This window comes from Barbatula barbatula, assembly GCF_947034865.1.
Source record: "Barbatula barbatula genome assembly, chromosome: 9".
In the NCBI taxonomy this organism is placed as follows: Eukaryota; Metazoa; Chordata; class Actinopteri; order Cypriniformes; family Nemacheilidae; genus Barbatula; species Barbatula barbatula.
This window is the reverse complement of record NC_136772.1, coordinates 14,811,684-14,837,257: the sequence shown is the minus strand read 5'-3', so window position 1 is coordinate 14,837,257 and position 25,574 is coordinate 14,811,684. Positions and strand designations below refer to the sequence as shown.

General features: G+C 38.4%; 2 protein-coding genes across 4 annotated transcripts; one reads left to right on the top strand and one right to left on the bottom strand.

The window, feature by feature from the left end:
- Positions 1-213: 213 nt before the first annotated feature.
- spopla (speckle type BTB/POZ protein like a) lies at positions 214-11,593 on the top strand. 3 transcript variants are annotated; one of them, XR_013787116.1, is made up of 13 exons: positions 325-500; positions 1,280-1,406; positions 2,037-2,173; positions 2,589-2,710; positions 2,805-2,956; positions 3,242-3,369; positions 4,390-4,567; positions 4,970-5,025; positions 5,162-5,284; positions 6,306-6,439; positions 7,103-7,245; positions 7,344-7,397; positions 9,203-11,593. XR_013787116.1 is itself a non-coding variant. In XM_079463921.1 (12 exons), the coding sequence occupies exons 3-12, from the start codon at positions 2,096-2,098 to the stop codon at positions 9,345-9,347; spliced, it is 1,179 nt and encodes a 392-aa protein (XP_079320047.1). In that variant the 5' UTR covers positions 325-500; positions 1,280-1,406; positions 2,037-2,095; the 3' UTR covers positions 9,348-11,593. The 3 variants fall into 3 exon arrangements, 2 of the variants coding, with proteins under 2 accessions (XP_079320048.1, XP_079320047.1); XM_079463921.1 differs by lacking the exon at positions 6,306-6,439; XM_079463922.1 differs by lacking the exons at positions 1,280-1,406; positions 6,306-6,439 and having other exon boundaries at positions 214-504; positions 2,043-2,173.
- Positions 11,594-11,784: 191 nt separating this feature from the next.
- nxph2a (neurexophilin 2a) lies at positions 11,785-25,180 on the bottom strand. The gene is made up of 3 exons (XM_079463926.1): positions 24,775-25,180; positions 24,529-24,679; positions 11,785-14,482 (listed from the first exon to the last, which is right to left on the bottom strand). The coding sequence occupies exons 2-3, from the start codon at positions 24,571-24,573 to the stop codon at positions 13,736-13,738; spliced, it is 792 nt and encodes a 263-aa protein (XP_079320052.1). The 5' UTR covers positions 24,574-24,679; positions 24,775-25,180; the 3' UTR covers positions 11,785-13,735.
- Between the last annotated feature and the right edge of the window lie 394 nt (positions 25,181-25,574).

Below are 25,574 nucleotides of genomic sequence, written 5' to 3'. Positions count from 1 at the left end.
TCACTTTTATACAAATTATTTATTATATATACCTGTGTGCATCTTTAGACAAAACAATGGCACTGACATATTTTACGATATGTTAGGGCCAGTTATTTTCAGCTCAAACATTTATTTAAGTCTGGGACTAGCCTTACGCCTTGTCTGTGAAACCGGGCCCTATATCGTAGATGAAATGCGGTGGGTAAAAGCATCTGACAAATCCACGACTCCATGGAAGTACAACAAGAGCTGTATTGTTGGGCCGAGGCGCGCCCCCTCTCGGCGTAACCGGGACTTGCACACGACAAGACGCGATTGCGGCCGTCTGTGCTCCACACTGCTGTGCTCTCGGATCCTTCACTGGCAGGATAAGCAGCAGACTGCAAGCTACTGAGATGGGCTGCTTTTGAAAATATACATATATACTTCAGTCTCAAATAGAGCCGATTAAACATAGCAGGTCCCCGAGAAGCGTCTGACCTTTGACTTTAACAGTATTGACAGAATGTCGAGGAAAGGTTTGTGGTTTAACCGATCTACTTTTGTCAATGTTGTGGACATAGTTTAGCTTGCTAACCACATAGCCAACTAGCCGACAAGAATCTGACTAGCTGAGACAAAAGACTTCATTCCTTTTGTCCCAACGGGGCCAGATTATTTTATTGGTTTACTGAGATTTTAGTTAATGATATATAGCCTATAGAAATGGCCATATTCTTTTTTTTTAAAGTAGATTCATGCTGGTGTTTGCTTTAAAGCTTTTGCTGTAGTGGCCGAGCCTGGAAAACAATCTTATTTTAATATAAACATAACACAGAATCTATTACTTGTTATTCAGGCTTACGTAGTAAACATTTATTTTTAATAGGTTTAGTTGAATCGGTTGTCAACTGAATGTAAGAGCAGTCAATCCGGATTTGGACTCCCTGAACTCTGCAAATATCCAAATGATGTTTGTAAACAGTCAGATGAGTTCGTGTTATTTACAAAACATGGTGCATGAATATTGCTTAAATGTAATTATGTTTGCAGAGTATTGGGAAGTGTGTTTTGTATTGACATTTATAAATGTCAAATCTGATTTTTGACGCAACTGAATGTAATAAAAGTATATGATTTCATTAGGATCTCATCATGCATGCTGTACTGATCTTATCCATAGTTTGCTTCTGCTTTACTACTTTGTTGCTTTATTTTTCTATCCTACTTTGCTATTAAAACTCATTTGATTTCTAATTTTAAAACTATTTTGACTGCAAAGTTTATTATATGATAAGATGTGTATTTCTATTTACAGGTTGGGATGTGAAATCTTTGGAACAACTGTAGTATCACAGTGAAGCACACACTTGTTTCCTCAGTATTTACCTCATACATCACAATGACATTAAGAAATGAAATATAAGGTTTTTGGTGAAGTTTCGGTAAGTTGGTTGGCCTGTCTGGTTTCATCTCAGATTTAGCATATTGAGCTGTAGTTTTTATTATGCAAAGTCAAAATAATTTAGTTAGGAGTGAAATATAGTCAGCTGGCTTTGTCTGAGATAACGTTGGTTTATAAAAAGTACAACTAACATGCCCTTGACTATACCTTTGTCAACAAGGGCAAGTACAGGCCTGCCTATCAGGCCTGTGCCAACAAGCAATCAGATGACGTTGTAGGACACAACTGATAATGGTGTTTGTGGCATCATCAAACACGGCTGCATTTTTTGGGGGGGGGGGTATTTTGGGGGTGCATTTTCAGAGACTATTTTTAAAAACATAATTTTCAATGTTGTTGTTCTGTCACGCTTTACATGGACTGTGATATTGCATTCTTCCGATGTCCTAGGCTTCACAAGGCCTATTTTCCTTTTTTCCGCATAGAAACCTAAATGTGTTTTGATAAATTCTGTGCCCTGAGTCAGGTTTTGCCCTAGCTCTCATTTGACCACGAAATGGCTTGCTGATGGCAAAGTCAAGGATCTGATATTTTCAGGTCAGGTGGAGGGGAAGAAATTGCTGCTGTTTATTTTTCTTAAACAACGCCTTTGCTCTGTGTTTCCATAAAGGTTTAGTGGCGAATGCTTTGGGACCGTCAGCGCTTCTTGTAGTGGGAGGAGAGCTGACCATGTCGGGGGTCCCAACCCCTCCTCCTCCAGGGGAGATGGCCAGTGGCCCTGTGGCAGAAAGCTGGTGCTATACCCAGGTGAGACCCTGATAAATGACGTGTTATATTTTCTGAACATTTGATCATTTATGAAATGATGTTCAAAAGACTTTTCTGATGTCACTCTGTGACGGTGTGGTTCAAGTAATTGCATGTTGTGATCTCGTGTTACAGTGGTTTGCACAGTTTGATCTAATAAAGGGTAATCGGTGCATTAAAGTAGATAGAATGACAATTTATAGTGCAAGCGATAATGAAACTCGAGCTTTGCTTATCACAATGTGGTCATGCTGGTTTGTTTTGGTATAATAATGCCAACCCAAACGTAAGACCTGTAAGACTTAAAGGGACAGTTGTCATAGTAACCATAGTGTGGTCTTCTATGAAAGACAGCATATCGATATATGTGTTGACAGTTATCTCACCTCGCTGATGTTGATCCTTTATCTGTTAGGTCAAGGTAGTGAAGTTTTCTTACATGTGGACCATAAATAACTTTAGCTTCTGTCGAGAAGAGATGGGTGAAGTATTGAAGAGCTCTACCTTCTCTTCAGGACCTAACGATAAAATGAAATGGTGAGGCTTTCCAAACATTATTTGTGTTATTCAGTTATGCTGCTTTGTTTTCATTCATTCAGCTTTATAACATCTCTCTTTTATGTGTCTTCAGGTGCCTGCGGGTCAATCCGAAGGGACTCGATGATGAAAGTAAAGATTATCTATCGCTGTATTTGCTACTAGTTAGTTGTCCGAAAAGTGAAGTCAGAGCCAAGTTCAAGTTTTCTTTACTGAATGCTAAAAGAGAGGAGACAAAAGCTATGGGTAAGACCCTCATCACTGTAACATACACAATATGTATATTTTTTACCCAGTGTTGGATCAAAAAGGGTCAAACCAAACCATTGAGTTATAAAATAAACCTATGCCGGGTTGTTTAATTCCAAATTACTCATTGTTGGGTTAAATATATACGTTTTTTTCCCTTTTTGACTCAACACTGGTTTTTGAGTGTTCTAAATGAAGTTGAATTTGCGATTTCCAGCGTTTTAGACACAAATTCTTAGACACTGATAAACTAAGTATTTGTGCCCTGTCTTCCCAATGCAGAAAGCCAAAGAGCCTATCGGTTCGTCCAGGGCAAAGACTGGGGCTTCAAAAAATTTATTAGAAGAGATTTTCTGCTTGATGAAGCAAACGGGCTGCTACCAGATGATAAACTCACATTATTCTGCGAGGCAAGTATGCGTTTACTGCATAATGTGTTCAGTATCTCTGATTCAAATCCTCAGCTTGTGAACGTATCGTTCAGGTTAAGCCCGTCTGATGAAATGTTTAAAAATGCATTTTAGACTTGAGTGATAAATTGGTATTATAATGCATACTGGGTATTCAGTGTTTTGAATAGCTGTTGTATTTGCAGTTTCTCTGAGCCTTGATCATTTGTCATTTGTTTATAAATCCAAGGCAAATTTCATAGCAAGCACGTGTTCCAAATCTGCCTTTCACTCATGCTTACGAGTTCATTTGGAGGATTTGTACGTGATTTATCAAAATATTTCTGTAATGTGAAATCCAAATGATCAGTGACTTTACAGTATAGTATTCTCCTGACGTAGATCGCAGAATGAATTTCCTGCACGTAGTGCGCCCTGTGCCATTTGTATGAATATGCTAGTAGTTGCTTGACGGATTGCCCTTCTCTTCAGAAACTAGTAGAATAGAGACGTCACCTCGAGCGCCAAATGAAATGGGTTGTCAAATGAATTTACTGTAACACAATTATGAGTCTTGCTTGAAAAATAGCTGGCATGCCTGGTGAGATCCGCTACGAGGTACAATATTTGCAGGAAAATTGCCAATATCACAAAGCAAATTAGAAACTAAATGCAAATTGATATTATATGTTTCCCCTCATTAATTGGACAATAGTAGGTGAGTGTTTGCAGAAAAAAACCATTAAACAACTGCAGGAGATATTTGTCAATTGTGTTTCTAGTAACTGCAGAGATGTTTTTATTTATTTTATTAACATTTTGCATTTAATTGACATCAATTCACTCAAACCTCTTAAAGATCTGAATGTTTAACCAGTTTGCTAGAACTCTCTTTGTACATTGAAAAAGTATAGAAGCACTTAGACAGGATTTGTATTTTTTCCCATTGAGGCTGCAGTGTTCTTTGTGTAATTAAACGATTCAGTCACATTGCATGGCTGTACCTTACTGTATATTTACCTTATAATTCATGTTTATTAGGTGAGTGTTGTCCAGGATTCGGTGAACATCTCCGGACAGTCCAATATGAACATGCTGAAGGTTCCAGAATGCCAGTTGTCTGATGACCTGGGGAACTTGTGGGAGTGCTCAAGGTTCACGGACTGCTCTCTTTATGTGGGCGGGCAGGAGTTCAAAGCCCACAAATCCATTCTGGCAGGTGAGTCTAATCCAGACCCCCAGCCCTGCTGACGACACCAGCTCCGTGTCCTACCCCTTTATCCCGGCTGCGCTAGCTCAGCACCCACCCTTATGCGGGGCTATGTGTGTGCAGTTAGACAGTACGTGTGACCTTGACAGTAATTTTTCACTTTTTGAGGTTGTAATTCTTCAGTATGACAGATCTAGATTCATCACTGAAAATCTACACTCTGATGCACCTTTAATGTCTTTAGAGGACGACTAGCGGGTGTGACTTCTTCTGGCTTTGTTTTCGTCTTTGAGTAGAGTTGTTGGTCGGGAATAACATAATGAAAACTGGACATTTGTGTCATGTCTGTAGTGTGGCCATGTATCCAGAGAAGCTCGTATTTGACTGACAGATTTATTACTTTTTTGGCAGCAAGATCACCCGTGTTTAATGCCATGTTTGAGCATGAAATGGAAGAGAGTAAAAAGGTACGCATTTGATGCTCTTATATTGCAATATTGTTTTAGGTACTTTGCTTTTTTATATATATCTATATGCCAGATTTTTTGTGGGGGTGAACTATATACATTTATTTAAAAATTTCACATGTGTCTTATCTCACAGAACCGAGTGGACATCAGTGATGTGGAACCAGAGGTTTTTAAAGAAATGATGGGCTTCATATACACAGGAAAAGCACCTAATTTAGAGAAAATGGCTGATAATTTATTAGCCGCTGCTGATAAAGTAAGTCTGCAAATAAATGTTTGCCATATTTGAACTTTCAGGTTACACTTGGTGACATGATTAACTACATTAGTTAACTTGAACTAACAATAAGCAATACATGTACATAATTCATTACATACATTTTATTACATGTATAGGATCTATCATGGTTTGTTAATTTCAACATTTACTGCTGCAATTTTATAATCAAAAATTGTATCTGTTAAATGGATAGTTCACACAAAAATATGAATTCTGTCATATACTCACCCTGAAGTTATTCCAAAGCTATATAATTTCTATATACATTTCTGTTGAATGCATAACAAGATATTTTGAAGAATGTGGGAAACCAATCAGTTCTGGGCACCATTGACTACCATAGTAGGAAGAAACCAGCTTGTGTTCAGCACAACAAGAAAATGTATAGGTTTGGAACAACTTCTGGGTGAGTAAATGATGAGAGAAGTTTTATTTTTGGACAAACTATTCCTTTAACAATAGTAAATGTGCAATATTAACACGACCGAACAATAGAGAGCTGATCTAACAAATGACAACTTATTGTAGAGTTAGCAGGGCTCTAGACTCATTTTTCCCCAACTTACAATTTGGTCGCACCCTTTTTTTAGTAATCAAATGACCTTGCATTATTATTTAGTTTAGAATTCAAGTTATATTTTGGCTATGAATTGACCTGATCAAACTATAACCTGTCACTCTTCACAATCTTCCTTTATTGCCCTATTTGTAAAATGCTGTAATTTTGCCACCTCTTTATTTTTACCACATAGAATTAAATTAGCTGGCTCAAAACTCAAAAGTAACTCAGAACTAAGTTATCATGTATGAACTTTACTACACATTGCCATAAATAAACTTTGTAGACTTAATCTTACTAACCATTCTTGTTAAATGGTCTATTTGGTCCAAGGTGTTTTGAGCGACTGATGTGATGGGTTTCCTCAAAAGGAATCGGTTCAAACGAGTCGCAAATCGGACATAGGCAGACACTGAATGCGCTGTTTGTTTTTCACAGCTGTTAGGACATCGCAAAAATTACAAGTTAACAAGGAAAACACTTCACTGGATAGGTCAGCTGCATGTGCGGAACGCTTGTCAGGGAAGAAAAGGCAACATGTTTTTGAGCACATTCACACCCGGCTGTCTCAGGTAAAATATTCTCAGAATGCGCCACGTGAAACATGGATCCTGTCTTCTGACCTTGCTTTTGATTTAGGTGTGCAGGAGAGAGACAGTTCTGAAACCGACTTGTGTTCGACTTTATTGCGAGCTACGCAGAACGATCGAAATATGCGTTTTGAAAGCTCTTTTATGCCGTTCGGTCTGCGCAACACAGAATGAAGTCAAACACACACTTTAGTTTGGAGACAGAGGGATGGCACGAGCTCTCTGCTCGCTCTTTCCTGCACTTATCACAAGCGCATAATTCACCACTCATAAATCACATTAAATGACATTTTAACTCGCACGTTATAAAAAACGATCGCATTTTTCAAGCATTTTGGTCACAGTCTAGAGCCCTGATCAGCCTTTTTTAGTACAGACCCCTTCAATGTAAAATCTGTTAATATGACTGATGAACATGACAGATGTTTTCCACCAGGAAATATGAGGCTCATTTGAGAGCCGGAAGGAAACTTGGTGTTATTTTTTTATAGGTGTGAACCTTTCATAAGTTATATGTTTATATTGATACCCAGTTACAATTTAAGAGATGTGAACAAAATACTGGTAAAAATAACAGCGAAAACCTGTTCTAGTGTTGTTCTCTAAAAGTCTCTTGCATGCGTGTGCATTGTGTTGTTCTGGCAGTACGCTCTGGAGCGTTTAAAGGTCATGTGTGAGGAAGCCCTTTGCAACAGTCTCTCGGTGGAGAACGTGGCAGATACCCTCATCCTGGCCGACTTGCACAGCGCCGAGCAGCTCAAAGCACAGGCCATAGATTTTATCAACAGGCAAGCGCCGCCAAAGAAACTCCGCTTGATAAATTCCTGCTGCCATGGCTGTTTACCAGCCTGAGAATGAAAGTGTTTTTCTTCTATCTTATCCATAGGTGCAGTGTCCTCCGACAGCTGGGCTGTAAAGATGGGAAAAACTGGAATAGCAAGTATGTAATTAGCTGATATATGTGACACAAGATTAATACCGAGCTCTTATCTGCTATCTTAGATGCATTAGAATTCATTGTTTTAGGTTCTGGGCAGCCCGAGCTGTTCATCTGGTACCCTCAGCCTCCGTATCTCTTGATACCGGCTATTAATAGACTCTGACTGTCTGAAACGTCAAGGAAAGATAACATTTCTGCATTATAAACATTATAAATATGTCTCTATTATACAGTGCCTTGCAAAAGTATTCATCCCCCTTCATTTAACTCATATTTTTGTTATGATGCTGCATTATCTTAAATTACTTTAAATAAATAAAAAAATGCACGAATCTATACTCATGCACAATAATGACAAAACAAAAAAAAACATTTGTGACAACTTTGGAAATTAATTAAAAACTGAAATAAGTACATTGCATAAATATTCATACCCTTTTCTGGAACACTTGAAATATAGCGCAGAAGCATTTGTTGTGCTTGTTGATGTTTGAAACTTGAAATGGAGCTAACCTGTAGCTAATTTAATTGAATCATTATGATTTGGAGCTATACAGTACATAGCTCTCAAAAAAGGTGCAACAGCTAAAAATCCATATCAAAGTAAAAACCAAGACATGAGGTCAAACGAACTGCCAGTTGAGCTCTGAGACAGGATTATATCAAGACACAGATCTGGGGAAGACTTCTGAAAAAGAATGCTGCATTGAAGGTTCACAGAAGCATGTAGCCTCCATTAATCCTTAATGAAAGCGGTCTGGAACCACCGGATCTCTTACTTGAGCTGACCTCCTGTCCAAACAGAGCCATCGATGAAAAAGGGTCTTGGTTAGAGCGGTGACCAAGAGGCTGATGATCACTCTGGTTGAGCTTCATGATCATAAATGGCGATGGGAGAAACTTACAGAAGAACAAACATCACTGCAACACTCCACCAATCTGGGCTTTATGGCCCAGTGACCAGACTCGAGCCTTTGCTCAGTGAAGACACATGAAAACTTCAAATATGCTAAAACGTACTTCAACGAATCTTTTAAACGGTCAGAAACAAGATTCTCTGGTCTGATAATCTCAGTTTCATTCATCGTGTCTTGAGAAAACCAGGCACTGCTCAACACCTGTACTATACCATCTCAATAGTAAAGTGTGGTGGAAACAGCATCTCTGTACAAACCTGAAAATGTCTGTCTACTGATGATCTCCATCCAACCTGACAGAGTTTGAGAGGATCTGAGGGGAAGGGCAGAAAATTGCCAAATGCAGATGTGTAAAGCTTGTCACATCATACCCTAAAAGATTGGCGTCTCTAAAGGTGCTTTACCCAACTACTAAGTTAGGGTATGAATACCTATGCAATGTACTGTTCTTTCTATTTTTTGTTTACGTTGCACTGTACTTGTTTGTGTGTAATGACAATAAATTGAATCCAAAATGTGGTAAGTTCTACATCACAAATCTATTTTTTGTTTTGACATTATAGTGCATGGGGTGCATATTAATGTAAAAAAAACATTTGAAGAAGTTTAAGATAAGGCAGCAACATAACAAAACGTGAATAATATGAAGGGGGTGAATACTTTTGCAAGGCACTGTAGTTCCCTGGTGTCTTGCTTGTAGAAACAAGTGCAGTTATTGTGTATCCGCTTTGAATGAATTTATCATCTTCAACGTTGCTTTAATCATTTCATCTCTTTAACCTTTAAATCTTCTATTATTTCTTTACTCCATTTGGCTAGATGAATCCACAAAGCTGTTATTGATTTTTAATGTGTGAATACTAAAATATCTTCACCCTTTCCTGACAGCCACGCCACAGATATAATGGAGACCGCAGGGTGGAAGTCAATGATCCAGTCTCATCCTCACTTAGTGGCGGAGGCTTTCCGCGCGCTCGCGTCAGCACAGTGCCCCCCCTTCGGCCTGCCAAGGAAGCGCCTGAAACAGTCTTGACAACATTACTGCTGCTCTCTGGGGCCTGTCCTGGGACAAACGCCAGAAAACCACAGAGTTCCAACTCTATCCCATCGTCCTCAAAGCCGAAAGCATGCTACTGGGAAAGAAATTCCCGAGCGATGGGTTCGGCATCCGAGCTTTATTTTGCGAATCTTACCGTCACTTCAAACAGCCTTAAACTATCTGCCATGACTCTTGTGTGGAGCATTCTCTCAGTTCTACTCTGTGCCTGCCTTGTCCCACGAGACCAGGCCTCTTCCCTGTTGCACTATAGTTCCCAAAGTCTCGCTGTTTTGATATGGAATGCTTCAGAAGGGAAATAATATATTATTCCAAATGTTTAGTTGTGAAACAAGACATTTAATAACGTTAACATGATGAGCGCAAGGTCATTTCTTTATCGTTTTGGAAAAGATAGATATGCCCCATATTGATGGCACGATTTCTATGTGAAGACACAGTTTAATCACGTGGGGATGAAAAATGCTAGTACTATTCCATATTGTGGACAATATGCATTTCAGATGTTTGTATCGATGTGTGTAACAAACAGAATTATTGTTTGTGTCTCGCCCCTTAACGTATGACTAAATCATGCAAAGTGACATTTAGTCTTCTAAATATGAACAATGTTTTTAATGTTGCTTCCCTGGAGATGGTCTGCAATACAGACTAGTTTTTAGTTGTTGTTAGTAAGGTGAATTGTTGCCCCACAATTGCATTCGTGTAAACTGATCGAACTGTAGTCAAGACAATCCATCTTTAAACACACTGTCCTCTGTATTCAGGAAATATTTGGATGCTGAGCATCAGAGTGTGCCATTATTACTGTGTATGTCGTATGGATGGATTGAGAAGGACAGATCATACAGTCAAACTGACAGAATTTCGGAGGACTGGGTGTCATGCTTTACCGACTTGTTCTGTTAAAGGACCTGTTTTGTGAAGATTCTGGAGTTTGTTCCATCTTTTAAACAAATACGGTCTGCAAGAATTCCTGCATTAACTCATTAAAAGTTTTTCAGCATTCAGAGGTGTTTTGTAAATCATTGTAAGACACTTCATTGTAATAACACATTTAAAGGAACCGTTCACTCGAAAACATAATTTTGTCATTATTTACTCACCCTCGAGTTGTCTATGCATTTCTTTGTTCCGATGAACACAGAGAAAGATATTTGGAAGAATGTTTGTAACTTAAATTCTTGGGCACCATTGACTACCATAGTAGATTCCTGAGGTGACAATGGTAGTAAAAGGTTCCCCAGAACAGTTTGCTTTCCTACACTCTTTCCAAATATCTTCTTTTGTATTTGATATATTTTTCCTACTGTGGTTCCTTTAACGAATGTTGAAAAAGGTAAAGATCAAAACATGGAATACAGAAGCACTATCTTGTTTCAGATTAAATTATTTACATTTTTGTTTTTCACAGCATTTGTACCTGGGCCTGAAACAGCAGATAAACAGGAGCACAAGTTGTGGTGCCATGACCATTGTGGTCTCTGCGGCAGTCTCGTCGCATTGCTCTCGCACCCACCATGATGGGAAAATCAGGGCTAATTAAAGCAAACAGCATGCAGTCCATAATCTGAGCTATCAAACACGGATCTGTTCCCGCGCCAACATGCCGCTTCATGCCGACTGTTTTCCATGGCTCCTAGGGAACTCTGTGATAACATCACACTATAAGAAAGCCTCTCTCCGCTCCTGTCTGTCTGCGTGACAATTTGTAAGTGCACCGCTGAGCTAATGAGACAATGAGGCTTCACACAGACAATTCAGTTTTGCCTTTTGTTCTTTTGCTCTCTTTTTGAGTTGGTGGGAAGGAGGGCGTCCAAAAAGTCAAAAAACATGACAGTTCACTCGAACGGAAGAAAAGATTAAAAGGATAGTTCACCTGAAGAAAATATTTTTTTTCATCATTGACTCTGTAAGACTTCCTTACTGAGTTGCTCATCATGGAATACCCAAGATGCTCTTCGGTACAACAGGGGTAAATATTGACTGTGTTTGTGTGTTGTTGGTCCCCATCCACTTTTATTGTATAGTTAACATGTACATTTGGTTAAAGTTGGGTGGTTTGCTACAATATAGTGAGCAGAGGATTGAGACCACAAGCCAGAATCCAAACACTGGTAACTAGCTTTCTTGTAGCTCAGTGGTAAGAGCATGGCGATAATGCAACCTGACTTGACTATTAGCATCAATCTCTTTTATAGGAATTAAAAGGGCTTTTTATAGAAACCACATGGCATTTGCTTTTGTCGCTTAGGCTTTTTCCGTGGGTCACCCACAGGCAAGATGGCACATGCTGATGTGTTCCTTGAATTCCTATTAAATTATGTTTTTCTGGGCTTTGAACAAATCTCAAGTATAATAATAAAGTTTCACTCAGTTTGCAGATTAAAGAAAGAAACATTACAACATATTTATACTTAAAAATACATGTTTTAAGTTGCCAACATTTTAATATTTTTTCATTCATTTTAGTTTTTGGAGCCGTTTTATGTCCAATAATCTAATTAACAAACTACACAACTGTTACAACATATCACTGCTGTCTTTCTAAGACCTCGTATTTCCATATTTAGATTTTTAATAATTCACCCTTTGTTTGTCACTGGGTTTTGCAGATATTTAAGCAATTATGAATTAAAAAAGTGCTTGTCAACTTGGACTACACGGTATTAAATCATTTAAAAGTACAGTGTTTTGTCATCCTGCAGCAAATTTGGACATCCAAGGTTTTGGAAAGACAGTGACAATATGAACCATAAAGGGTTACGTAATACTGATAAAGAAAGCTGACAAAATTAAGCTTTGTTTTTCTTGTATTTTACAGAAAGGACAAATATAAAGCACAATTTGCAGTTTGGAAATTAAAGCTGTGACAAGCCAGATCACTAAAATCTGTCAATTTGCAACAACTGTAAAACACCAAAGTAGGAAAAGTTCATACTGTATTGGGATTAAAGAAACTAATTTATATCTTGAAAGACAAAATACACACGGTTTATATCGTCACATTTATACACTATTCACAAAATTGCACACTGGATTATCAACTAAATACAGCTCATCATAATATTGATGCTTTCTAGATGTTTACGTACAGTGGCAATACAGTGGTGCGGAGTGATCAATACAGTTATCTGTTTGAATCTGACTATTTTACCCCTGATATGGGAAGAATGAAATAAACTGGATAAACTATTTGGCACACACATATGGAACCTGAGAATTGCAGTTCTGATTATCAGACTATGGCATTTCAACTGGTTCATTGTGACACACTGACATTAGACTAAAATGTAACAAAAACAACATCAGTTCATATGTACATACTGTTTCAAATTAAAAGAATGAAGTATACTCGAAAAAGAAATGAAATAACCCTTTATTATTTTCTTTTAAATGAATCTTATCTTTTGATTTTGCGTTTGCATAAATTGGCAACCGAGCTCTTCTATATGATATGAGATCACTTCTTGAGGACAAATACCTGTCAAAAGAATAAGAGTTTGATTCCAGTCCAAAGTCACTGGCGTGAATAGAGCTTCGCTTCATGACTGACGTGCTAAATTTCAGTTTTTGGCTTCAGTCCCTTCTGTCATGGTTTGTAAGTGAAATTTCTCACTATAATTAATGTTAATTAGAGCCTGGAAATGTGGATCTCTGTGGCGAGACCATGACAAAGGGTTGTTAACCGGCTGCCAGATTCACTAAATCCACCTGTCCGCTGAATCGTGCTCTCGTGAGACGTCGCAAATTACTCTTTGAAGTTATACACAATCTCAATTTAAACATAGATCTTTTGTGAAATACAAAATGACTAAGAACAATTTGTACGTGACGTCTTCGCTGAATGATATGACCCGATTGCACCCCTATTTCCGATTACTGTTTACTCTTTTCACATTGAAATAGTTTCCACGATTTTGTTCTAAACAACAGTGCAAAAAGTGGCCATGCTGCTCAATATAACACACATACGTACTAACACACACATAAACCGCACAATGAAAAGGCATTTTGCGTATATACTCTATCCATTGTGGGTTGGAGATTTATTAGTTCGACAAATAGCAATAGATGGTGTTTTCTGAAAGAAAATCCAATCTGAGCAGGATGTGAAGTGTTCTGTTAAAAGATCTGGTCAATTTTTAGCCAGTAAAACATTTTGACTGCTGTATCACAAATAGCAAAGGGTGAAGCACATTACAGTAGTTTAGCCTAATGCAAAACATATGGATGTGTATTAATAGCTTTTAAATCAGAAGGAAAAAATGAGGTTCGACGTCAGCATGTGATAACACGGTGGACCATGCTCTGTTTCTCATGACCATCACCGTTGAAGATCCACGCTTTGTTCCACATGAGCGTTAACCTGTGGAAGCGTATGGTGTTTCACTGTGATAGTTGTAATCTGGGCAGATCTTCTGCACCAGTTTATAGTCAACGCTGTAGAAAGCGATGTAGATGCATATGACTTTGAAGGGTTTCGAGCAGAGCCAGGAGACGTGGCTCTGGGTGGACTCTTGGTAACACACGTTGGACGGGTCAAAGTTGCAGTGTGAAGTCTTTTTGCTGCGGTCTGTTTTCTGGTACTCAATGCGACAGTTGAAAGATTTGGAGTCTTTGGTCTCCAGCGTCGACTGCTTAGCGATCTCAAACTCCACCACCTTAGAAGGCGGCACCAGACTGACGGAGACGTTCCCCAGACCCGTGGAGTTGTGGCGGAAGTATACACTGAACGTACCGTTTCCATGGTCCACTATCTTTCCCGTTATGAGGAGGTTCAATTTAACAGTCTTGATGTTGGAGTTGAAGTCTCCCCAGCCGAACATTTTTTTGAACTTGCCAGTTTTCACGATAGGTCTGCGTCTAGTCCTGCTGTGCGCCTCTCTAACATCTGTCAGGTTAGATAACCAGTCCCAGGAGTCCTCTATGTTTTCCAAATACGTTATCTCCCTCATGTTGCTCTTGAGCCCAGGGGATCCCCGGGCGAAAAGGCGCAGGGGGTTAAGAACACGAGGGCTGGCGCTTTTGGGGGAGGGGTTCTTCTTGTTTTCAGCATCCTTCCAGTCCGCAAGGCCCACCTCAGGAATCTGGACCCTTCTGCACGTGACCTTACAACAAAACAGAGAAATACAGAAACACAAAGATGAGAATCTATGACCATCATGGGTTACACTCAAAAGAACAAAACATGGCATCTTGACAATTTGTGCAATGTAATCTACAAAGCACCAGAGCAAATGTATTCCTATATCATGCATTCCTGTGACTCATCCGGATTAACATGGCATTAGCAATGCCAAGTTCATGGGGTTTGATATCTAGTGGACCCATAGTCTGCTAAATGTAAATCTTGAATAGATTATTATTACCATTAGAGCTGTCATCTATGTAATGTTTTGTACCCTCTTAAGAAGCGGCCCTATTTTTGCAGACCTTCTGTGAGGAAAGGCTGTTTACTTTTGGGTTAAAGGTAAGAAACGATTTTCAAATGTCACGAACAGCCAATTTGGTTTCATCATTTGTAAATATAATGTCATACATGTTATTGAAATGTAAAAAACAAATGTAAATTTCATTTGTCAAAATAAAAGTCAAGGATTTGCTGCACTCGGGTTACCTGCATTGGGGTGTGTTGCTGCATTCGGGTGTGTTGTTGGTTTTGAAAGGTTGTTATCTGGGAATAACAAACCTGCAAATGTCGCGACTGGCCAATCAGAATGAATATTTCAAATAAATAATGCTATCAGTCAAATGAAGTCAAACTTTTTTTGGCCACTGAAACATCCTGAAGATAAAAGAGCAGAGAAGCAGGGAGAGAGGTAACCATTGTTGCTCTTATGGCAATTTTTTAAATAAATGCTGAGTAATTTATATGATCATTTGTGTAGTATTAGCACATTATCTATAATCACGGTATATTACAGTTATTTTGAATACTTGACAACCCTACCGTATTATTTCACGCGAAAAATATGTACACTACCGGGCCAAACATTCCGGTTAAAGTGTTTCGCATGATTTTAAAAATCATTTAATCTGAAGGTGTATGTTTCAATGATTGAAATGACTTTTGTGCAAAAAATATCACTGTCAACATATTAATTTCTTTCGTTAGAAAACAAAATTTTTATGGTTGACTTGGACCAAAAAGGAATAAAAAAGCAGTCAATAAACGTCCAATTTAAATTCCTTCAATAGCCTGCTGTTTAAAGGTCTTCTCAGGTTGAGAACTCAAGAAGCTGAATGATAAAATGCCAAGTGTGTGATAGTCAAAGATGCTAAAATATAACAGAATTCATTTATTTCGGATGCTTTCAGTCACAACATCATTTTACAATTGTGTTATTCCATGGTTTGACTAGTATTCTAAAATGTGGAAAAAATACACAGTTTTGACGTGTAGTGTAGTTGCAAACCTAACAATGTTCTTTAAATGTTCTCTGTGATGTTTGCCTTTCCACTGTCTTTTCAGTTTTTAAAAATATTAGAATGTTCAAAAGATTTTTTTTAAACTGTAAACACCGCAGCAATGATTCCTGCAATATACTGCAGCACTGATCCCGTGTGCCAAATAACCTTTTTGCTCCAGGATTGAGTTCTGGTCCACTTAAGATAAAGTCCTAATAATTTGTCGAAATAAGCCAAACTAGTTTAGCTGGTAATTAGCGCAGGCTGCCGTCCTGAGGCATGGCTGAGGGGATCATTTGCAGAAGCAGATGTGAAAGTAAGGCTGTTTGAAATCGCACAGACGAGCAACCCTGTATTTTCTCTATAATTACTAATTTTGCTGTGAGCTTAACAGCAGCATATGAGAACTCATTCAGCACAAAACTACATTCGTGAGGACATTTCCATCTAAAGTAGTCTAAAGCTTATCCAAACTGTGGCATCAGCATTTCAGGCCTGTTCTTAATCAAATATATTTTTAAAAGCTTTTGTAAACATGTTTCTGACCATCCATCCACGTGAACTTTAAGTAATGGGTGTAAAATGTTGTACATTGTGTTAAAAGTCGACGTCATCATCATGCACACCATTATAAATGTTGCAAATGGCCAATAATGGCCCAGTAATTTGAAAGTTCTGTATAATGTGAAATCAATGGGTCCCCCCTGGAGCGAGGGGTCTGTTCATTTATCATACTTCACAAAGTTTAAATAAAACAAGACCTCCATGTAAAAAATAACACTTATAGAAAGAAAATGTTGAGTAAATAATTATAACAGCTACACCGATTGCAATGAAAACAGCACAAAGTGTCTGACAAAGATAGAAGCTAATCCTCCACGGAAATCAGAAAAAGGTTTTGCTAAAAGAGAAATTGTGATTTCTGTCTGCTGTGAAATATTTATTCACTTTTCAAGTCCCACTGGCCTTGTACAATATTGAGTAAAACAGATTGCCCGTATCTCTTTCTAGCTCTCGGTTGTAAGCCGCTACATTATTCATTTGGTAGATCTCAATGACTTGACAAGGGAAGATGAATACCGTTCACATTTAGAGAAAATGTGGAGAGAGAAAACTTCAGGTGAAGCAGGCAGGAGATGATAATGCTAATGTGGAAGCAGTTAAAGGATGATGAACAACTGGGGAAATTGCTGTGACAAGTGGAAGATCACAGGAAAAAAAAACCTGTACAGCCTTGAGAGGACTACTTCTGCTGACAATCGTCTCTCTCTCTCACGCCGTATGGGGTAGCAATAATTCGACACGGTTTTGGTAATGTGTTTGATGTCGACCAAAGCTGTGAACTTGGTTATTCAGGTAAAGCTTGGAAAGTTTGCTGAGGGTAAAATTCTGAAGACATTAATTCATATTTCAACTAAACTACAATGCTTTCCTGCAGGCTAGGGTAAAGACATAACCTTACATTTTCATCTCTATAATATATGCAGACTCTGTGTGTGCGTTTGAATGTATTAGGGCTGTAACAATATCAGATTTTCACTACATGATATTTGTGGGCAAAATAATTCAAGATGTAAGAAGATATTAACTGACATTAAATACTGACGGATATCGGTCATCTGTTATGTCAACCTATCTCATGGGAATCCGTTACTATTTTACTAGGTGGTTTATTCTTAGGCTGTGAATCGTACGATTACTAGAAAAAAGCAATACTGAAGCCCCACCCCTAACCATAATGTCACTGGCATGAAAGCGAATCGTAGTAAAATGTGCTAGAGATCGAACAAATTCATATGAATTAGCCACCACGTAAAATATTTATGTTTTTGCCGTGAGCTTGCTTTGATAATTTTGTTTATTTTGTGTTTTCTCTTTTACTGGTCAATCAGGTTGGGTATCGTTTAGCTATTCAGATTCCGCTTATGGATTCCCAGTTTCTATTCCACAGTTGGGAAGTAAAACATTTAGATATCAACCTGTATGGTCATTTAGCCTGCTTATTGACTGGCTTGGACAAATACATATTTACGTTTCGTATATACACATAGAAACCATAAGCGCATAGCAACCATGTCTCGCTCCACCGCCATACGTATAACTACGGAGGTGGAGAGAGAGAATAAGGAGTGTGTATATTTGTAATATACTGTTTTTACTGTACATGACTGGATGACGACGAGCCGTTTGATTCTTAGGAAAAAATGCTAATCCCGAGGTGGTCATGTCGTACATTTGGCACAGTGATATGAAACTGTAATCTGGTCGACAGATCTGGAACTACTTCATAGGTGTGCGTTTTACAGAAAAACAATGCACACCCGTAAAACATTGGTCAGCCGATCAAAATGAAGTAGTCAACATTATAAAATATAGCTAAAAATAATAATTCACATATACTGTAATTCCAGACTTGTATACATACAATACGGCTCAATCATTAAAACAAAAAAATATCTACAACAATATCTCTAAAAATTGTTTGATCAAGAGTAGAGACAATACATTTTTTATATTGTACCGGATGTATAGACATTAAAAGGTTTGTTTTGCAATCATAAGAACCACGAAAGAACTAATATTTTACAGAAGTCAACATATTGCTTGTGTTGGTGTCATATCAGTGACTAAGCTGGTCTCACAGGCCACTAGAAATCCATTTTGACCGCTGGGTCATTCACACACAATACCAAATGTTCTTGTGTTTCATCTACGTTCTTATTTTTAATTGTTGTTCTATATAAACTGTAAACGTGCATACTGAATGAAGCAGACAGGCTTTAAAGGCTTTATACCTCCCATACATACAAATTTGATAACGTATTGTACAAGGTGTCAGTCTCAGATACCAATAGGTAGCCCATTTTCCTACTGACAGCATCATAATTTGACATCCACAAAGTGAGAGAAAAATCAGTCTAGACATTCATCTGTAATGAGCATTATGGAGCAAGCTGTCTGCCAGCCCCTGGGGTGGACATATCTTTTAAGGCTTGACATAAAGGTAATTGCCGTGGTGACCAGAACTAGCCCTCTAGAAAGTTATTAAGAAGTCAGGGACATCTCAGTGGCGGATCATGGATGAGGATGCTGTTAAAATGCATTTGCTTCGTCTGGTAGCAAACCTCTGATAGCTATGATGGCTCTCCAGCCCCGGGCCATGAATCTGTTTGGATGTCAGACCTGCACCTTCTTGTAATTTTCCCTCTATTCTTTTTCTTGTTCTTCCTCCCTTTTTCTCAGCCAGAGATCTGTTAATACATATAATTTGTCCTGAACGTGGTAAGGGGTTTTAACACAAGACTTTTTAATTACAAAAACCCAGAAGGGGGGTAAAATACAAAGAACCATACATGTCAGATGGACAGGAAAATGGACTAACTACACTAAAGACTAGACTAGACTAGATTAGATTAGACTAGACTAGACCAGATTAGACTATATTAGATTAGACTATATTAGATTAGACTAGACTAGACTAGACTAGACTAGAACTCACCCACATGAATCGAAATGAACCAGCACAAGACAGAAGACACAGGGGCATTAAATAAGGGATCCAACCAAGAGGGAACAGGTGTGGGGCATGAAATAATTAACAATCAATGAGGAGACGAGAACAGAGCCTAGACCGGAGAGAATGTATGGCAAGCCGTAAGGACAATAAATGCCTCTCTCCACATGAAACATGAGGTTCTGTCATGATCCAGCCACTAGACCAAGATAAACCTGACATGATGCAGCAGAATCATGACATCATTGTTTAAAGAGATAACACTTTTTATTGGTATTTTATTTATTAAACCATTGTTTTTACCCAAGGAAACTACAGCAAACTGAGCATGGTTTGATTTATCATAGATGCCACGACTTCCTCTCCAAGTCTGCTTTAAGAGCCTTATACCACCAAAACCCGTCTTTCCCTCTTTATTTTCCCTGTCTCTCCTTTCGCTCTCTGTATCTCTGTGGTGTTACACAGCATTTCATTTGTAATGATTCACACAAAAGCAGTTTCGATAGAAGGTCCCGATCGCCTCGGGGAGGCAGGTGGGCGCCTGAGTCTACACATGGCCGAAGAATAGATTGCTACCCTGATGGGTGAAACAGCCTCATACCCGAAACCCATCACTCTTAATCAGGAGCCGGGCCGCTAACAAATGACAGGTGTTCTGTGTAGAGGATCAAAGAGGGAAATCCTCAGGCGGGACCGATCGCTGCACTGTATTCTGTCCTGCATGTCTAATGCCACATAATCCTAACTGTCATTGACACCTGACCCTTATAGCTCCAAACCCTCATGCATGGCCGCTTCAGTCAACAGACCATTGAATCATCTGCTCATGACTGCAGCCACTCGCTGCTTGCTATAACTCGCCGATGCGGATCTTTCAATGATTGCAATTAAAGTGATGTGAGTCAAATACAGTATAATACATGCTTTAAAACTTTTTCCTGATGATAAATTGTTGGGATAAGGTGGGAAAAAAATACTGTACATTGTCTGTTTATTTGTTAATACTCTTCAGTATAAATATCTTCATATTTTTGCTTGTGTTGTGTAAAGCATGCTGTTAATATTATAATTATAATATTTCTCCTGAAATATTTGAATATGCAGTAGTGGCCACAATGTATGTCTTTGCTATTTATTAAGACACTTGCCTTTTTCTGTTTGTGTTTCATAGCCCAATAAGTTGCATTTGACAAAATCACAGCTTCACTAGTACAGTAAGCAAACCCTAAACTTTATGCAAACCTGCAATATTTAAATCATGTTCATTCTTGGAATGAATGTATCCATAACCAAGATGTTTTTGCTGCTATAGTAAACATGTCACGCAGCAACTTGTAAATACGTGCACAATAACATTAACATTTTTGAAAAAGTGTGTTTTAGAAGGATGGTGTCTGGGTAAAACTAGTAGATTGAATAATATCTAATGTCAAATTAAATATATGCGATAACCGTGTTAAATGTTTTTTGTTTTTTAATTACTGGCGTGAAGCATGTTTAATTAACTGCATGCAAAAACTCGCTTAGTGAGACAGCTCTACAAAATGTTCAAGTCAACATGTTTTTGAAAAGTATGTGAAAAAGCATCAAGGACCAAAGTAAAAGAAGTCAGACAAGGTGATATTGTGTGGCGTTACACAGTACATCACCATTTGTTAATAAGGCCAAGGAGGATAATCAGGTGAGAAGAGGAGCTTGTTTTTTCCCTTTTAATACCTGTCAGTATGGCTCTTTTTTTCCACAAGCTGCTTGTGGAGATATCATCCCATCAACACCTCTACAATCCCATTATATCATCTGTCTGGTATTTTGTTCTTACAAATGTGTTTGACGTTTCCTCAGTGATGATCACAGGGTTCATACGCAAAAACAAAACTGGAGAGAAAGCGTCAAAATATGTGTGAAAATGATCTGAAATCTGAAAAACCAAGAGACTTTGGACATTCTGACTGAAAACACTTCAGATGTTGAAACGGTACTTTGTTACACCTCCTTACAAATAAACAAGCGAGACGCATGCTTGTGAAAGATTATGCATTCAGCCCTTTCTCTCTGTTAAAACTGACAGTACAGATGTTTTTTTTTTTTTTGTTAGAAGTGTTTTAAGATATACTTTAAAGTACTCATCTCCTGAAGACAATGAAGAAGCAGCAAAAAAAGTATTTTCTTTAGTTTTCTCATAGAAAAGACAATTTGTCAGCAGAACAGCTGACAACACCACATCAGAGTGATAGAAAATAAATGTACTAACAATGAAAAAAGGTGGTAATATTTTGGTGATGATGATGATGATGCTGACATTATTTTAGCTTCCATTCAGAACATGTAGAATATGAAGAGTATGAAAGTATGACTTCTTAAATATCATAACCTCATAACATATACAAAATTCAAAAAATCCTGTAACAACGAATCTTTAATGGACAGGGTTGCTATTTTTTGTCTTTCTAAAAAACTCTATGACTATCTTCAGCAGGAGATATAGGGAAAGCAGGGACAGACAACTTTTACACACGCTAGACTGTAAGTGTGAAAAAAACATCTAAAAGAGTAAAAGAACATGACCAGAGCACTTAAACTACCACAGAGATGCTACCCAACACGTCTATCTAGATTCATCTTGAAATTCACGGTCCCTTAAGGATGAACATTCTAAGCGGGAAAGCATTGATTTGATATATTTGGGTAATGATTAACGCTGCCATGCTGTGACAAAAATAAAAGACACTGCCATGAACTGTGTGTAGCCTATATAGTTTGAGTTCTAAAATAAATACATCAAAAACTAATTCAACCTAACTAATATAGTATAAAAATGTAGAGAATTTATTAGTTTAAATTTCCATGGTCAAATGTAATTTAGTTTTAAAATTTGAAAATGAGAAATATAGCCCCATGTTTCCATCTTTCTCTATATGAGCTAATGTCTTTGATCCAGTGTGAAAATTATTTTCAGTTTGGTCTGGTTTTGAGTTTATTACAAATATAATTCTATCCAACTTGTCCAACATTGTAACAGTAATGTTATTTTTTTATCAACGCATAAAAAAAAGATGTGGGGTTCAGGGGTTGTTTTAAAAAAAACTGCTTGGTATAGTGTTCATATGCTGCACTTTTCCACTTAAAATGAACAAACATGAAAACAGAAGCCTCCCACCAGCAAGTGCCAATGTTTATAGCGGGATATTGTTTACGAGGGATTACCGAGGCCGGATTTCCTAAAACCAGCAATGACCGCAATATAGACACCGATACACATCACTGGTGTATAAGCCCTGAAGTGATAATGCCAATCTAGAGCGAAAGGCTCATATTTACAGACACACTCTGCGAAATCCTCGTGTAATCTCTCTCAAAGGAATTTCTGGGTTAGTGGACCTACAAACACATTTCACCATTCCAGTCACTTCTTTTTCCTCTCATTTGGTGTCCTCGGCCCAATTCTGAAAGCTTGATGTAAGTTCTCCCCTCACATGGCAAATCCAGCAAGGGCTTGATGTGAAGACTCGAGCTGCAGCAGGTTCTGAAGAATATAAACAGCGTTTTTATTGTCCGGAGGGACGGGCGTGCGAAAGAGACGAGGGCCTTATCACAGCCCAGCAGCTCTGTAATTCGCCTCTGTGATACAGCACCAGAGCGGAGAACCTTACAGCTGGCACAATCCGAAGGCGGATTAGTTTTTCTGACATAAGCTTCCTGAAAAACTAATCAATCAGGCCATGCCGCATTATCAGAGGCATACGATTAAAGCGTGCCTTCTAATCCCAGCACTGTACATTTTTGTGAATTCCCCACCACCACTTTTCCTCCAGTAAATAAATAATGAAATCAAACCTTATTGCGCACAAAGACGACGGGAGCCGCGGACGACCCAGAGATAAAGAATTCACTGCAACATCATTATTCCAGCTTTAAATTTGCTCTCCGTAAACCATTTAAGTTGGAGTGTTGGAATGTGCCCTCTGAGTTTTGATTTGTTTTAAGGCAAGAGTTTCAAATGAAAAACAGTGAGGACTTTGATGATTATCCTCAAATATTCTTCATTTCTTGTTTAAGTCAACAAAAGCATTCTATACGAGCATGAGCACAGATTGACAGACTTTATACCGACATCCAACGTGAACAGGAGCGAAGCAAGACGCAAAATGACAGAGGGGGTTAAAGAGAGCAGCGCTTTGACAGCAAAGTGCATCTGAGCTGGACATCAGCCATGCAAAGAACAATCATCATACAAAATACAGTATGCGTAAGAATACGGTATATGTCTAAACAACAGAGGCGTGGGGCAGTGATCGAGGGAATTTCGTGGTGATCACATTGATCTCTGTCCTGCTCTCGGAGGTTGACGGCGGCAGATGTCATGAAATGAATAGTTGCTAGTGTGAAGGCTGACCCTCTTATCTGTCCTCAGGGAGTAGCACAGATGCTGGGCTACTTCTCCAGTATTTGAATCACTGTTTGTGTGAATGTGTGTAAGAGTGAGAGAGAGACAGCTGGGAGTCTAATCCATTGGGAGGCTGTCTTTGGAGGATTGTTCAACGCTGAGGACATTCAGCCATCCTTAAATGTACTGTGTCTCAAGAGCACACTGTTAAGTGACAGTCAAAGCACACATGTGATCGTGTCCAAGGTTCCACAGCTTAACACATGCATCCCATTGAACTGTCTGTGCATGTTTGATAGTTGTGTTTGTTTACAGGACATTGACAATGTTGTTGTAATTTACATATGATTTAGATATGATATAGTCTGTGTGCCTGTCATAGTTCGTCTTAATATAACGGTTCAATTCTTTTGATTTAAAATTAAATTCTGTGTATGTGCCTTCACTTTAAATGATGTTTAAACAAAGACAAACATATCACAAAATGAAAAAACACCATACGTCGCCCGTACATTCCATTACATACATTGACAGTATAGCTACATTGAATTGAGCGTTATATAGATGTTATATATCCCGCAATAGCATCTAATGAAGCGGATTTCCTTCAGTATCACCTTCAAAGTGTACATTTCAGAAGTGGTGTCATTCTGCAATGACATTTTTGAGAATTCATTTTGACATGCTTCATTCAGTACCACTGAGAAAATAGACATATCATAATAGAAAATAAATACAACAGACTGCTCATCAATTCAAAAAGTAACATTAAAACATTAAAATGACACCATATCATTTGAAATACCGATATCAACGCAACTCATACAGGAGAAATAAAAAGCACCCACCTTGTGCAAACAAAAAAGCAGCAGAACAGCTGAAAAAAATTGCATCTTGACTACAGAAAAATGATCTTCGACTTCTACTTGATGTGGGAGACGCAAATATCCAGTTCACGGGGTTTAGGACAAACAAGTGCCATTGCTCGAACTCAACTACCTGAATTAAAGAAAAAACGAAATGAATGCGTTTATTATTAGTTTATAGTCTGAAGTGTTTAATGGCATGCGATTACATAAACCAAAGTCTCTTACTGTTCATGTTGAAAAGTGACGATGACCAGCTGAAGAAAGTCCTGATACTGATGAATGTAAAGATTGAACCAGAAGCCTTACTTCTAAATAGGTTATGTCGTAAAGTGGTGCCTATAGATGGACGGGATGCAGCTTCGCCTCACGAAGCGAGTCCGATCAGTGTAAAGGTGCGAGTCTTCGCAGCATCCTGCTTGATGGATGCGACTCCTCGCTTGTCTGGCGCCTTGTCGTCTTGTTGACGGCAGTTTGTCCTTGTTAAAGTTTAAGACCAACTCCAAGTACAGTAGCCTAACACTTTCAGAAAAAGCTACACGTCTTGTTCGTCCGTAGTTTGATTTGTGAGTGAGTGACGGTATGCGTGTGTCTCTCTTTGAAGTGCTCTTCGGATTTAGCGCCTGTGAGGAACTCGGTGCTTAGCTATACGTCAACTTTTAACCCGTTGCTGTCCCGTATTTGTTTCACTTCTTTTCGTCTGGTTAAAGAAAACATAATGACGGCACTACAGTTACTATCTTATCAGACTGAAGTACATTATTGTAGCTTTGGTAGTACAAACTATAAAACAAGTGTTTATGTTCTTGTTTAGTTGCATTGTGAATCTACTGGTATTAGATGTAGCCTATTAAATATAAAGTTTACGTTTAGTAATTCTTATTGAAAATTGCAACGTATAGTGTGAAATATTACAAGCTGCATTAAAGATGCATTGCATTGGTACTTTTATACAGTATAAAACTTAACGGTTAAGCAGTGCAGTCGTTCCATATTAAATATGTGTGAATAGCACCACCACGTGGCTT